Here is a 14,819-nt window from a genome sequence, read left to right on the forward strand (position 1 = left end):
AAAAAAGATCCAATCTTTATCAAGAATTAAACCTACCCATAGGCCATATCATCAAATTATCAAACAAATTGAAAAAGAAAACATACCTCATTCACAAAACAAACCTTAAGCAAACAACATGGGTGAAGTGAAGCAATCATCATAGAGAAAAGCTAACTTTCAGACACAGCATATTCCAATTCAGTAAGCCCTTTTCTCTTTATTGGCCACTAGCAGTGAAGAAGCCAGCTGAATAAAAAAATACTATAAAGAAGTCAAAAACAAAATTTCACATCAAGAGAATTTCAACAATCTTGATTTTCAACATTGTTATAAAATTCGTAGAAGAATAATTAATATTGATATTTGTTGCTTGACTAATTGAGGAGTTGGTGGTAGATATTTTTTGTCAGCATTAAACAGTTCGATGGAAGTACAATAATCATCATTAACTCAATATTGTACTAGTCTTTTTAAATTTTATGGAAAAAAAAAATGACATTTTTTTTTTGTAAAAATATCTTTTGATCAAATTGGAAATTTAATAAAAAAATATCAGATCATGATCAGAGCGGGGCTATCGAAAATAGCCTCCCTACTTTTTCAAAAATAGCGGTATGAGATTACATTGAGTTTGTTGTTGTTATATCAGATCATGATCTAAAATTTTATAGACGTTGTAAATGTTAGGACGATAATCTAATATTTTATTTGTAAAATTGAACAATATTATCTTGTTGTAGTATTATTTATTAGGATCTGTTACGTTACTTTTTTTTTCTAGTATGTTTTTATCTTGATCAAAGATCTATTCAAAACAACCTCTCTATCTGACTTCTGGAATAGACATAAGCTCTGCGTACACTATATTCTCACTTTCAGTGATAGAGCCAAAAATTTTATTGAGAGATTTCGAACTAACCAAAGAAATTCAACGTTTATTATAAATATATATATATAAAAATATTTTTAATCATGTAAAAATAATGTAATTTTTCATTGAATAGGTTTTAGATGAATCCCCTGAATGAAAAATGGCTCCATCCCTATCCACTTTATAATACTACACTAGATATGTTGTTGTTCTTCTTCTTCTTATTGTATTGAGTAATATATGTACGAACATTAGATATGAGTCTACCATTATTCGAAAGCATTCCAAGGTTATATTTGCACAAGTTTGAAAAATCACAATAAAACTTAAATAGTAGTCTAAAAAGGTATATTAACGTAAAGTAGACTAAAATCTCATAATATATTTGAGACCACATTAGCTTCTGGAATAGACGTAAGTTCTACGTATACTATATTCCCACTTTATAGAATTACACTGAATATATTGTTGTTCTTATTGTATTGAGTAATATATATACCAACATTAGATATGAGTCTACCGTTATTCGAAAGCATTCCAAGGCCAAATTTTGCATAAATTTAAAAAATTAATATAAAATCTAAATAGTAATAGAAAAAGATATATTTGCGTAAAGTAGACTAAGATCTTATCATATGTATGAGACCACATTAGCTTAACTATAGAAAACTACCACGAATTTGGTGACGTGAATAAAATTCATCCATCTTTAACTATTAATCTTCATTTGAGTCTTAAAAATATAAACGCCTATCATAAAAAGTGTATCCTCTTGAATGTGAATACAAATTAGTGAAATTAATTATTTTTAATATATAATATAATTTTTTTATTTTTTTTAAAAAGGCACACTGTTGGGGACCTTTGACTGTTACAGGAATGCCAATACCTAACTCATAAATATTGCATTTATTATTTTTAGCAAAAAAATGCCAACCTTTGGGCTTTGCCTATCTCCTTCATTAAATAATTTTCTACGTTATACTTTGAAATTCTTTTTGTGGTCCATAATTGACCATGTCATCTTATATTTCTCTTTTTGTATTTACTTATTATTATCTTAAAATTGACTTTCTATTTTTTTTTTATGACGTCATATGTGTGTCATTTGCACTTGATCTGTTGATATACCGCGTAGATCCGAATGATTTATAGACGAAACACCAAACATATCCCAAACTACTCGCTCTGATGTACCTCGTAGATCCGAATGATTTATGAACGAAACAACAAACATATCCCAAACTACTTGCTCTGATCAATTGACTGATGGAAATAAATTGACTATCGAAGATATTCGTATTACTTCGTTTGTGTTGGTTTGTACACGTATGCATGAGTTATATCGAATACTCGATAAGTTATGGACCACTTCAAATCTTTGTTTCGAGAGGGTAAATCAACTCTGCAAATATCGATAGAAACTTGAACTCTTGTATAGGTATGCAATTTCAAAAAGAACAACAATTAAAATAGATAGTCCATATTGATATCAGATCTATTTTAAAGTTTCGATCTTTTTATTTTTTTGACCATTTCTTCGGTAAAGTCTCCCAACTATATTTGAAAATGTTAACCCTTATAAAAGTCTAAAAGTTTTTTTCCCCACATTGTAATTAGTCATTGATCATTTACGATAAAATAATTGAAATCTCTTTCATCTAAAGCAAAAATTTTGGGTTCAAGCGTTTCATATGGTATGTACTCATTTAACTTTATTTCTTTTTTAGCCGGAAAGAGTCAAACTTATTTTTTTAATACATGAAAAATATCTCTCTATGTATCTTTCATTCATCTATTGGTCCAAAAATACGTCTCAAACTAACACGCTCTTGTTTTTTTATTCCTTTTTATAAAGGCAATTTGTCTAAACTTTTTTGTACATTCGTGTAATACTTTTAAAAGTGATTAGTGAATATTGATCTCAAACTAGTACAGTGATTAAGCGTTCATTGATCCTTAATTAACGGTAGTTACAATTCTTCTGCTGAAGTTGATTGCTACATCTATTCAATCAAATTTATTGTACACACTAAGGCTCGTGAGCTAATTTTTGAGGTTGAGATAACTCAAAATTCATTTATTTTCAGTGTATCGAAGTTAGACTCGTTCTCGGTCTTGATGTCAGACGCCATATTATGTTATACACGCTCTAGTTAACTGTGAATGCATTTGTTCTAACACTTGCACTCGCCAAATGTATCATTTCATTTTCATTCCACATCTAAGGTAAAGGAGTATTCTTGTGTGTAGTGAGTGATCTTCAGAAAATGACGCTCGATGCATGCCGGTCCTAAGGTAAGGTCCGTGTACACTCTCTCCTCCCCAGATCCCTGTATAGGACTATATTGGGTTGTTGATGTAAGGCACACAATAGAAGTAAAGGTAGCCCTTTCAGTCACCCACCAGATCATGAAAATGAGGCTCATACAGATCAACATGTAGCCGGATAACGAGAGCAACACATCAATCTCTATTCTGCAAACACATTTCTAGAGGTAGCTACCCAGAATGCAACAACAAAACTTAAAAGCAACTTAGAAAACGTTTAACAAGTGGTGTTGGCCACCCGAATTTAAAGATGAAACATCTAGTTGAATATTTAGGACTTCCAGCCATTTTTTGCTTGACATTATTTTCGACAAGGATAAGCAATTGCTACTATATCGGTGTAACCCGTCTGCAGGGAAATAGTTAACATCAAGAACTTAAAGCAAGTCATCTCCCCTCCCCTCCAAAAGCATGCCTGCATCTTAATTAACTGGTTCCCAGCAAAAGCATCCTTTTTACTTGTGACGATGAGTTACTATGCAGATGGAGTGATTCTCGGCTTCTCGCTGTCCTATCCTATGTTCAGATTCATCACTAAGCTAAGTGTCAAAAGTATTTTTACAACTTCCACGGCAACAGTTACTTTCCTGGAAAACAAAATAATTTACTGCTATGTTTGACGTCTTTATGGGAGGAAAAGTGTAAACAGATTGAATGGCTAAGCTTAAAGAAGCCAAATAAGGATATGATCGTAGGAACCAAAATCGAAATCATTATGATTTAATATTACTAGCATAACTCTTGCAACAACAACATACCCAGTGTAATCCCAAAAGTGAGGTCAAAAAGGGTAGACACAGACCTTACCCCTATCTCGTTGAGATAGAGAGGCTGTTTTCGATAGACCCTCAGCTTGAAGAAAGCCAAAGCCTTCATCATATGTGAGAAAGGTTGTCAGATGCGATGCCACTGAAGTCCAACTTATGAGAAGGCTTCAACAGATAGCATCATTTGAATCTCTGTTCTTAATTGACAATCATCGGGCACTAGAATGACTCTTGCGAAATTGCTTAATAGGATTCCACCTCGTGCCCATCCTATCCCTCTCTTTTAGAAAAGCAAACACATAAAGCCAACAGCAGCAATAACTATGCCTCAATCACAAAAAGTTGGGATCGGCCATATGAGTCCTTACTGCTTCATTTAAGCAAACACAGAACAAGCTAAAAAAAGAGAATGCAACTCCAATATACTTCTATGATCAATTGGTGGCATAAAGAAAGTGAAGCATATGATCCACTTAATTCAAAAAAATAACAACAACTAAGCCCGAGTCCCAAACAAGTTGGGGTCGGCTATCTGAATCTCAATTCTCTCATTTAAGTTCATTTCATAACAACAACATACTAAATAATGCATTGTCAACTCATCATTATTAGCAAGTCACTAGAGGCCAAGCCACGATTCATAGCAAAACAAACAATCGTAATAAGTCGGTAACCACAGACTGATTATTAAAGATATCACTTTTAACAAAGTTTTGTCATATTGAAGAGAGAAATGCCCATTGGTTTCAAAACATCTCAGGGAACCACAAAAAGTAATCCAGAAGAACCAGAAAATTAAAGGGAAGCAGTTAAATCTTGTACTTGGCTTTGGCTACCTCTCCTTCATTTGGGAAAAAACCCATGAGCCTGCCTGCAGAATTCTGGTAAGCGTACATGAAACCACCCATTAGCCCAATCAAACCTCCGGTAACCATCGATGGCCCCCTAATCCCTGGCCTTATTCCTGCCAGAAATTGAAACTTTATCAATAACAAAGGAGATAACTTGTTTATGTGAGCAGAAGCAGAACTAGGATCTGAACTTTACGGGCATAATAAGGAAGATTCCGGTAAGTTGACTGTCAATTAGAAAATATGAAACTGCTCCGTTCACTTTTACTTATCACATTTCATTTCTCGCTTCTAGAGAGTCAAACTATGTATACTTTGAACAACATTTTAAGATGTATTATTTATCAGATTAATATAAGCAGAATTGAAACTTAATACTACCTTTGTCCATTAATACTTGTCCACTTTACTAAAACTAAATGCCCAAAAACAATTGTCCGGTTTAGAAAATCAATGGATAATTTACCCTTTTTCACCCATTTTATCCTTGTTATTAAATACTATTTCTTGGCCACAGTTGGCAACTATGTCCTCCAATCATAAAATTGAACAAGTGAACGCACAACCTCCTACATGAAAAATCTCAAGCTATTTGTCAGGTCCCTGTTCAACTTTATGATGGTTTATGTGCCTATTTGTATACACTCAAAGTTAGAGCGCATAGATACCAGTTGAAGCCAACCTAAACAGTATGTTTATGATGTATCATGCCTTAAATTAGTCTAACTAACTTTAGCTCCATTAGCCAAATTGACTCTCAAAAGAGGAAACATTAGCTAAATTGATTCTCAAAAAATGAAACATGACAAGTAAAAGTGAACATAGCAACATTAGCTGAATTGACTCTCGGAAAACGAAACATAACAAGTAAAAGTGAACAAAGCCTAAATTAACTCTCAAAAAATAGGAAATATTAGCTAAATTAACTCTCGAAAAGCTAAACATGAGTAAAAGTGAACAAAGCCTAAATTGAATCTCGAAAAAGAAACATTTGCTAAATTGACTCTCGAAAAATCATCGAAACATAACAAGTAAAAGTGAACAGAGCCTAAATTGACTCTCAAAAAAAGGAAATATTAGCTAAATTGACTATCGACAAACGAAACACGACAAGTAAAAGTGAACAAAAGCCAGTAGCTTTTAGAGGATCCAATTAACCAATTCGAACTGATTTGCGATTTGAGCTTCAAACTGAGACAAAATTTACCGGATAGGTAACCGACGGTGACGGAAATGCCGGTGATAGTGGTAAGACGGAGGTAATCGAGCGTATTGAAATTAGCAACGGTTTTAGTAAATGCTGGATTCCGATCTACTACTGGATATTCCGGCTTCGCCGATGCTGTTATGTCTGTGTTCATCTTCACTCTTAGCTGGATCCTTTTCGGGTCACTCGCCGCCGGCAGATACTCTGATGAATTTTACAATCGGGAAAAAAAAAAAGGGAAATTTCAGTTTCTGTATAGGTTGGTAATGGGCTGACCCGTTTTGATTAATAAGGCCTTTTGTATTGGTAGTGGCCCATTCAGAAGGCCGGCCACTGGCCCAATTTGTCTAACCGCTTTGTCCACTAAAATTGGGGCCAGTCTTCATATTGTTGTTTATATTCATACTAATCACAATTCCAATTCCAGCTTGTTGCTGTTTCCTCACTATTTTCGCTGATCAACATGACTCGACCTAGGTAATTTCTCTCTCTATCTTTTATATGTATATATATATATATATATATATATATATATTGAATATACTACCAGCTTTCGAAATTTTGAAGAAGAAACAAAGAGTAAAAAGGTATTTTTTTTTTCTTTTTCATACGCAAAGATACGAAACAACAGATGATAGTTTGGAGTATTTTGTTTTTTTTGGATTATTTATGGCCTGCTTTGTTGGGATTATTATGAAAACTATGGTTGGGATTAACAATTCGAATTCTAAGGTTGAACCTGAATTAGTAGGGTTGAGTGAAGAAGTGTTAAAAAGGTTGCATTCTCTTCCCAACGAAACAACAATGCCTAGCCCCATTCGAACACAAAATTGTCACTTTGCTACGTCCGAAGGAAGAAGATTATATCAGGAGGATCAAGTAACATGTGACGTTAATCTTACGTTTCCTTTGTTAGGTAATACTAATGTTTATTCGTTTGCACTGTCCAAACACACATAAATTCGTGTATTAGCTGATACACTTTACTTGACTATGATATAGGGAGTGACGGCCTTGAAGATGTGAAGGTTGGCGCGGTGGCAGTCTTTGATGGTCATATGGGATGTGTTGCTAGTGAGATGGCTGCTAATGGGTTTTTGGATAAGCTCATGCTCAAGCACAATAGCAGTATTGAACAATCTTCTAACGCCAAGGAATTACTAAAATCTTCATTAGTAACAACCATTCATGATATTGATGCAGAATTCTCCGAGGCAAGTACACAACTTGCCATATTTTCTCTTCTTTTCAGTTTGAATTTTCACTTTTTAATGACTTGGTTGTTCACATTCTGTAGGTTGCTTTAGAAAATAATATTTATTCGGGGTCGACTGCAGTTGTTGCTCTCATACATGACAATCATGTTTTAGTTGCAAATGTTGGTGATTCAAAGGTTTTTCTTTGCTCTCAGAAAAATATATCCCATGAAGCCGGTGAGAGTGCTATTTTCTTCTCTTTTGTTGTTATATCCCTTCTACTCACATATATGAGTATGATACTTCTCTGTTTTCCTTATTTTCATAGTGATTTTTTGAAAGGAATATTTAAGATCCCTTAGAAAGATAGTAACAATACAATAAGGATTTTATGGAGAAGGACCACATCAAAGCACACCGTGAGTTTGAAATCTGACCAAGCACAAAAAAGCGTAGTAATTAAGTGGAGAAGGGATAAAGGGGCGGAGCCATTATTCACCTAGTTTCAAACCTTGCTTCATTGGCCTTTGGAGATTTCTTGGTTAAAACAAAGTCTTTATATTAGATCACTGTTTTATGCTTCCAACTTGTAACTCATTGACTAATAGGGGCCAAAAAATGAAAGAAAGAAGCAGAAAGATTGACGTTAATCACTTGCAAAAAGGGGGGAAAACAAGGAGATAATACAAGATCGAAGTTAATATTGTTGTAAACTTGGCTGATCTTTGTAGTTGTTGATTGTCTTTGCCCTGTGGTCGGGATGCGCCTTGTAATCTCTATATTTAAGGTCTTCTGATACCTTATTATGCTAAAATAGTCTAGGGTTCGTACTGGCAGTAGTAGTACTAGAGTTATCCCCGGGGATCGGATGATACTGTACATTATAGTTTCTCAAATACCACATCGCCAAGACTCTAGATGTTTATGTTTTTAGCATTATTTAAGTATTGCAGGTTACAACTACTGCTGTTGAAATTTTAGATGTTAATACAGTATTCTGATTTGTGTTCCGAGATATCACCGTGTAGATGCTGCTTCTTTGGGTGGTCTTTTCGCCAAGGAGTTGACAAGAGATCATAATGCACATAGCTCGGATGAGAGGGCTAGGATTGAGGCTTCTGGAGGTGTATTTACATTCGTCCGTAATTTTACTCCTCTCCTCAATGGTCACTTTCCCATGACTCGAGCTATTGGCGATGTTCCTTTGAAAAGGTACACTTTCTAGGAAGACAGTTAATCTTTTCAATGTATTGTATTTCCTGTTTCATGATTATATACGCTTGTGTATTTGATGCACATAACATGTTAATATCATATGTGACGTATACTGAAGTTATATTGTTATAATATTGACTAGTAACACAAAATAGGAATATTTGTGAGTATAGGGGTGAAAGTAGACTAGGCGTGTGTGGCTTGTGGGCTACGTGCTTGCCGACTTGCAAGCCTTTTTTATGAGTATATTTTTGTAATAATACAAACACCAGGATGGTTCTTATTGCCCTCGCCGTTATGTTTTTGAATAGCTCAGATGTTTTGACCCTTTCCCCTATATGCAACAATGAAAATAAACCCGCCACATTATAATGAATCTTCTTCTCTGCAAATTATCTTATGTTAGGCATGTGTTATGTACTGCAGTCTATCAAAAGCAAGTCAGTTTCAAGCCTGTTGTGTTCTCCACAACATTTTTCTAGCCTCTGCATATTGTTCGTGGTATTTTGCTTTATTAACAGCTTGTACCATGAATTTACAGACAACTTCATATCCCGGAAGCAGGGAATCTGCCATATTTCTCATGGATCTTCAAATTTTCTTGTCATTTGAGGACTTGAACTATAGGTTGACCTTACAAATTTCCCTATCAAATAAAGTCCTCCACCCCCACCCCCACCCCCACCCCCCCACCCGGAATTTTATATATTCCACTTTGATATGTATATTCCGCTTCATAATATTCCTTACACTTTGCAATTTGGAAAATCTTCACCAAAGAGAGGTTATCACGCCATTGATGTACCATATTGTCTTACACCATTTCACATCTTTATTCTAATGTGATTTTGTTTTTCATATCTGTTTCCTAACAGCCACACCATTTTAACCAGCAACTGCTTTTGTGCTCCCCTGCTTTGCATTAATTACTTTCTTAGTTTCTTCCATTAGTCCTCCTTTTCATCGTTGTATCTCCCGTACCACTTAAATAGGTGGCTTTTATAATGAAACTTCAATATTCTCACATTGAAAACTGTTTCTTTCTCGCGGTGTATTATTCTTTACTTTCACATGCTGAATTTTCCACTATTCTATGATCTTCTGGAATTGTGTTAATACCTATAGTGCGTACCTGAATATCTCTTATTGGTTGGGATAAAATATATAGTATTGCAAACCTTTGAAGTGTAAGTCATAGGGATCATTGGACTGAACTTTGCAAGACTAAGAAAGCTTCTTGAAAGCTCATCACTTGGTTTTTTTAACGTACAGGCCCATCTCTTACTTGGTTTGCAACTCTTGTTGATTGCAATAGTAGTAGTGGTACAAATGTTGATTTTTTAATTTGTGGATAATTTTGTAAGTGTTGATGGAAATGCTGTGCTATTTTTTCAGATATGGCATCATAGCTGATCCTGAGATCACTGATTGGCTATCTTTAACATCAAAGGACAAGTTTTTGGTGGTGTCATCTGATGGAATACTTCATAGGTCAACTCCTCAGCAAGTCTGTGATTTTCTAAATGAAGTAGAGGACCATTCAGATCCATCATTATTGGCTCAACAACTCATTCAGAAAGCATATTTTCATCGCCGGCTTCATTTTTACTGCTGGTAATGGAGCTTGCTTCATATCATATGTGGGTTTTTTTTCAAACATCAAAACTTTTTTAACATATTTTACTTTTTTTTTTTTTTTTTTCATTTTAGCTGAGGAGCCATGGGAGAAAGACTTCATTGTAGACCGAAGGTTGGGATCTGGGCATTTCGGAGAATTTCTTCAATACTAGAGTTGTGTGGTCAGTTCGGTTTTTCAAAAGTCATGATTCTCCGAAATGCCCAGATCCCAACCTTCGGTCTACAATGAAGTCTTTCTCCCATGGCTCCTCAGCTAAAATGAAAAAACAAAAAACAAAAATCAGGTAAAATATGTTAAAAAAGTTTTGATGTTTGAAAAAAAAATGGAGCACATATAATATGAAGCAAGCTCCATTACCGGTAGTAAAAATGAAGCCGGCGATGAAAATAGCTGTCAAGAGAGCACAACCTAAGATAACTTGGCTGGAAAACAGTGTTCGTGTGCTGTGAAACTAGGAAGGAACTAGTGACGAAAGGAAATGATTTTTTGGTTCATGGGTAATGAGGAGAAAATGGCGAGCTTTGTGGGATACTAGCTAGTGTTTAAATAGAGCCTATCTAGGGTACTCTTTCATTTAGAGGTGTCAACGGGCCAGGCCAACCCGGAACCGGCCCTCCCATTTTAAACGGGTTGCGGGTCGATTAAGGGCTGGGTTTGACGTTAACCGGGCCGGCCAAGTCAAACAGTAAAAAAATTAAAATCCACCCTAACTCGGTCCACTTAATCCAACCGAATTAAAAATCGGTCAAACCCGTTTAAAAAATAAAGAAAAAATTCAATATACAATATATACACTCCAATATACAATATATATTTTTAAAAAAATATATAAACAATTACACATGTATACGTACCATTCAATATATAATTATATGTGACTATACGTACTACTTTAAATAAAACATATGCTATAATAGTATAATATATATATATATATATACACTACAATATATATATATATACTAATTTATAAAATATATACACATGTATACGTTAAATATATACTACTTTAGAAGATATATACACATATATATGCACCATTCAATATATATGTACTACTTTAAATAAAATATATACTACAATATACATATATATATATATATATACACAACAATATGTATAAATATATAGTTACATACTAATTTATAAAATATATACACTTGTATACTTTAAAGATATACGTCTATAGAAGATATATACACATATATACGCACCATTCAATATATATGTACTACTTTAAAAAAAGTATATACTACAATATATATACTAATTTATAAAACATAAAGTAATGTATACGTTAAATATACACGTCTATAGAAGATCTATTCACATATATACACTCTATTCTATGTATATGTAATACTTTAAATCAAATATACTATAATATATATACATTACAATATATATTTGTATAGTTATATACTAATTTATGAAACATATACACATGTATACGTTAAATATACACGTCTATAGAAGATCTATTCACATATATACACTCTATTCTATGTATATGTAATACTTTAAATGAGATATACTACAATATATATACATTACAAATATATAGTTAAATACTAATTTATAAAATATATACACATGTATACGTTAAATATACACGTCTATAGAAGATCTATTCACATATACACACTCTATTCTATGTATATGTAATACTTTAAATGAGATATACTACAATATATATACATTACAATATATATTTGTATAGTTATATACTAATTTATAAAACATATACACATGTATACGTTAAATATACACGTCTATAGAAGATTTATTCACATATATACACTCTATTCTATGTATATGCACCATTCAATGTATATATACTACTACTTATAAAATATACTACATTATATATACATTACAATATATATAGATATACTTATATACTAATTTATAAAACATATACACATGTATACATTAAATATACACTTCTATAAAAGATATATACACGTGTATACGCACCATTCAATGTATATATACTACTACTTATAAAATATACTACATTATATATACATTACAATATATATAGATATACTTATATACTAATTTATAAAACATATACACATGTATACGTTAAATATACACTTCTATAGAAGATATATGCACAAATATACAAAACATATGCTACTTAATATAATAAATTAATAATATTTGGTAGTAAATTAATAATATATTAGAAGTAAGTTTTTAATTTAAAGCAGAAAACTAGAAATTCAATTTAAAATTTTAAATCGTTAAATAAAAAAAAATAAAAAACAAGGACTAAGGAGTGAATGAATTTGGGGGATTTTATTGATTGCAAAATGATCCAAAATTTATAATTTACATGAATGAAAAATCTATAAATTATGCATCATTTTTTCCAACTCATTCATGTTAATATTAATGGGAACTTGCATAGGATAGTCGAAGTCAACGGGGGCAAAACCATGCATTGGACTTGATTCTGCTGAGTTCTCCCGTGAAGTCATAATTTCTTCAAGTTTCAGCTCGTTGCTCGGCTCCGGTTCCATTCCTTGGTTTCTTCTTTCCGCTCTAATCCAATCTCTGAGGCAAACTAGAACATTCATTGCATTGCTTCCCAATGAGTGTCGGTTGTCTCCAAGCTGCTGTCGTCCCTGACTAAAGGCGCTCTCTGATGCAACGGTTGACATTGGAACATTCAAGATATCTCTAGCTAATCTTGAAAGCACAGGATATTGTGTTTCATTACTCCTCCACCAATCCAACGTGTTGATCCGTCGTCTGCGATCCTCTGGTGTCGTCCGAAGATAATATTTCAGCTCTTCCTGATAAGTTGATGTGTAAGTTCTCTCATCAACACTGTTCCAACAATTTGAATCATAAAACGAATCAGAAAAACCACTATGTGCCGGCCTTTTAGAAGATGATGGCTCCTCGGGAGGATGAGGAGCGACAGTTGGAGTGATATTTGTAGGTACGGCTAAATCAAATAAATCAGCATAGTGATTATATAATTTTTCTATGTAATCCTTTGCATCAGCCGTAGCTGTCCACAAATCAGGTTGTACTTATTCAGAATCATGGTTAGTATTTATTTCTAAGTTAATATAAATAAGAGTACTAAAGTGACACATATGATTATATTTCATGCACGGATTTAGCATAGCACCAACCAAGTAAATAGGGGGAATCGGGAAAAAATATTTTTTAAATTTCGTAAACATGGCGCCAACAGCTTCTTTATAACCTTCTTTATTTTTATATTCTTTGAGCAAACCAGAAATATCGGCTATATATGCCAAAATATTACAAACAGTAGGATAATAAGCACCGAAAAATATAACCGTAGCTACATAAAATTTTTCTAAAAACTTAACAAGATCATTAATTACAACCCAATCAGAATTATGTAACATGTAATCAGCAGAATCAACAAATGAACCGCAATATTGGTTAAAAGCTAGTGTGATAGAAATTCTATATTTATAACAAGTTTTTAAAAATTCATACGTAGAATTCTATCTAGTATCAATTTCCTCAGGCATCAAAATCGATGTAAGTCCATTTTCTTGACATTTAACTTTAAATTCTCTAATTCTCGATCTACGATTATTTCCTTGAATAAAAAATCAACGGCAAGACGAATTTTTTCAATATAAAGCTCAAAAAACTCAAGACCATCTTTTACAATTAAATTATATATATGACATGCACACTTAATGAAAAATTTCAGGCAAGGGCGGAGATAGCGTAGATTTTGTTTTTGCATTACGAAATTACTATCCATCCAATGACAAGTAACGGTTAAATAATCATTTTTATTTATAGCACAACCAAGATCAGAAGTTAGGGACAATCTACATTGAATATTTTTTAAGAATGTTGATAAATAAAAACAATATTGTGAATGGAGTCTAAAAATATCAGACCGACAAGTAGTTCTAGGAATACCATTAAACATAGGATTATAAATTGCTTGTATATAACGAATAAAGGCATCAGAAGAAGGAAAACTAAAAGGCAAACAACCCACAGCTACCATTTTAGCTATTTCTTCCCTGTCCCTCAATTTATTATACTTCTTTGTTACGTGACCGGTTGCTGGGTCCATTCTAGTTTGCGTTGACCCACCAACATCCCCACTACCTTTTGCAATATTTAACTCTCTTTTGTGATCTTCAGCTATATGTCTCATTAACGTACCCGTATCCCCTTGCTTGCCTCCACAATATCTGATATACGTTCAAAAAATTGTCATGCAATACTAGTTCTTTTATGAGGTTTTGGGGCACTGGGAGGACGGGAAGGGAGATTAACTGATACAGATCTAACGTTAGCATCTCCTACTGCGGGTGTCTCAGCAATATTTTCATTATCTTCATTTAAATTAACCGCATCTACTTCATTTTCTTCTTCTATACCATAATTTTCCTGAGCTTCTACATAATCCATATCGTGAGCACCTACACCTATTTCTTCCTCAAAAGATGTACCAAGCGGTACCGGAGGCGAAGGCACACGGGTATATCTACTACTTGAACTACCTCTACCGCTAGTAATTCGCTTTTTACTACCACTACCGCTTCCGGGACAAAAAATTTTAACACCTTTAATAGCGAGGTTTCTTAATTTATCCATAATATAAATTAAATTAAACTAAAAATATTCAAAATACACAAATATAATAAAATTAAATATTAAACAATTAATACAATAAATAAAAATTAAACGTAAGAGATGGAACGACTACCAAATTTTGGAAGTATCCGAAGATTGCGACT

The 14,819-nt window shown here is 33.2% G+C and overlaps 3 protein-coding genes across 8 annotated transcripts in view; 1 reads left to right on the forward strand and 2 right to left on the reverse strand.

Moving 5' to 3' along the window:
• Window positions 1-646, reverse strand: part of LOC107878784 (scarecrow-like transcription factor PAT1) — a 13,619-nt gene extending 12,973 nt beyond the window's left edge. Inside the window, exon 1 of the mRNA XM_016725907.2 lies at window positions 87-646. The gene's annotated coding sequence lies outside the window, so the exon portion shown is untranslated. The remainder of the gene's footprint in view (window positions 1-86) is intronic.
• Window positions 647-3,365: 2,719 nt separating this feature from the next.
• Window positions 3,366-6,272, reverse strand: LOC107878786 (NADH-ubiquinone oxidoreductase 20.9 kDa subunit). Its single transcript, XM_016725913.2, has 3 exons — window positions 6,010-6,272; window positions 4,788-4,915; window positions 3,366-3,771 (listed from the first exon to the last, which is right to left on the reverse strand). The coding sequence occupies exons 1-3, from the start codon at window positions 6,161-6,163 to the stop codon at window positions 3,724-3,726; spliced, it is 330 nt and encodes a 109-aa protein (XP_016581399.2). The 5' UTR covers window positions 6,164-6,272; the 3' UTR covers window positions 3,366-3,723.
• A 127-nt stretch (window positions 6,273-6,399) lies between these two features.
• Window positions 6,400-10,632, forward strand: LOC107878785 (putative protein phosphatase 2C 76). 6 transcript variants are annotated; one of them, XM_016725912.2, is made up of 7 exons: window positions 6,400-6,486; window positions 6,761-6,827; window positions 6,876-6,925; window positions 7,012-7,223; window positions 7,307-7,442; window positions 8,234-8,417; window positions 9,816-10,632. In XM_016725912.2, exons 2-7 carry the CDS (start codon window positions 6,814-6,816, stop codon window positions 10,036-10,038), a joined length of 819 nt encoding a protein of 272 aa, XP_016581398.1. In that variant the 5' UTR covers window positions 6,400-6,486; window positions 6,761-6,813; the 3' UTR covers window positions 10,039-10,632. The 6 variants fall into 6 exon arrangements, with proteins under 6 accessions (XP_016581398.1, XP_016581394.1, XP_047249314.1 ...); XM_047393358.1 differs by having other exon boundaries at window positions 6,402-6,486; window positions 6,742-6,827; XM_047393359.1 differs by having other exon boundaries at window positions 6,417-6,486; window positions 6,758-6,827.
• Window positions 10,633-14,819: the final 4,187 nt, after the last annotated feature.

The sequence above is a fragment of the Capsicum annuum genome, chromosome 7, assembly GCF_002878395.1.
Source record: "Capsicum annuum cultivar UCD-10X-F1 chromosome 7, UCD10Xv1.1, whole genome shotgun sequence".
In the NCBI taxonomy this organism is placed as follows: domain Eukaryota; kingdom Viridiplantae; phylum Streptophyta; class Magnoliopsida; order Solanales; family Solanaceae; genus Capsicum; species Capsicum annuum.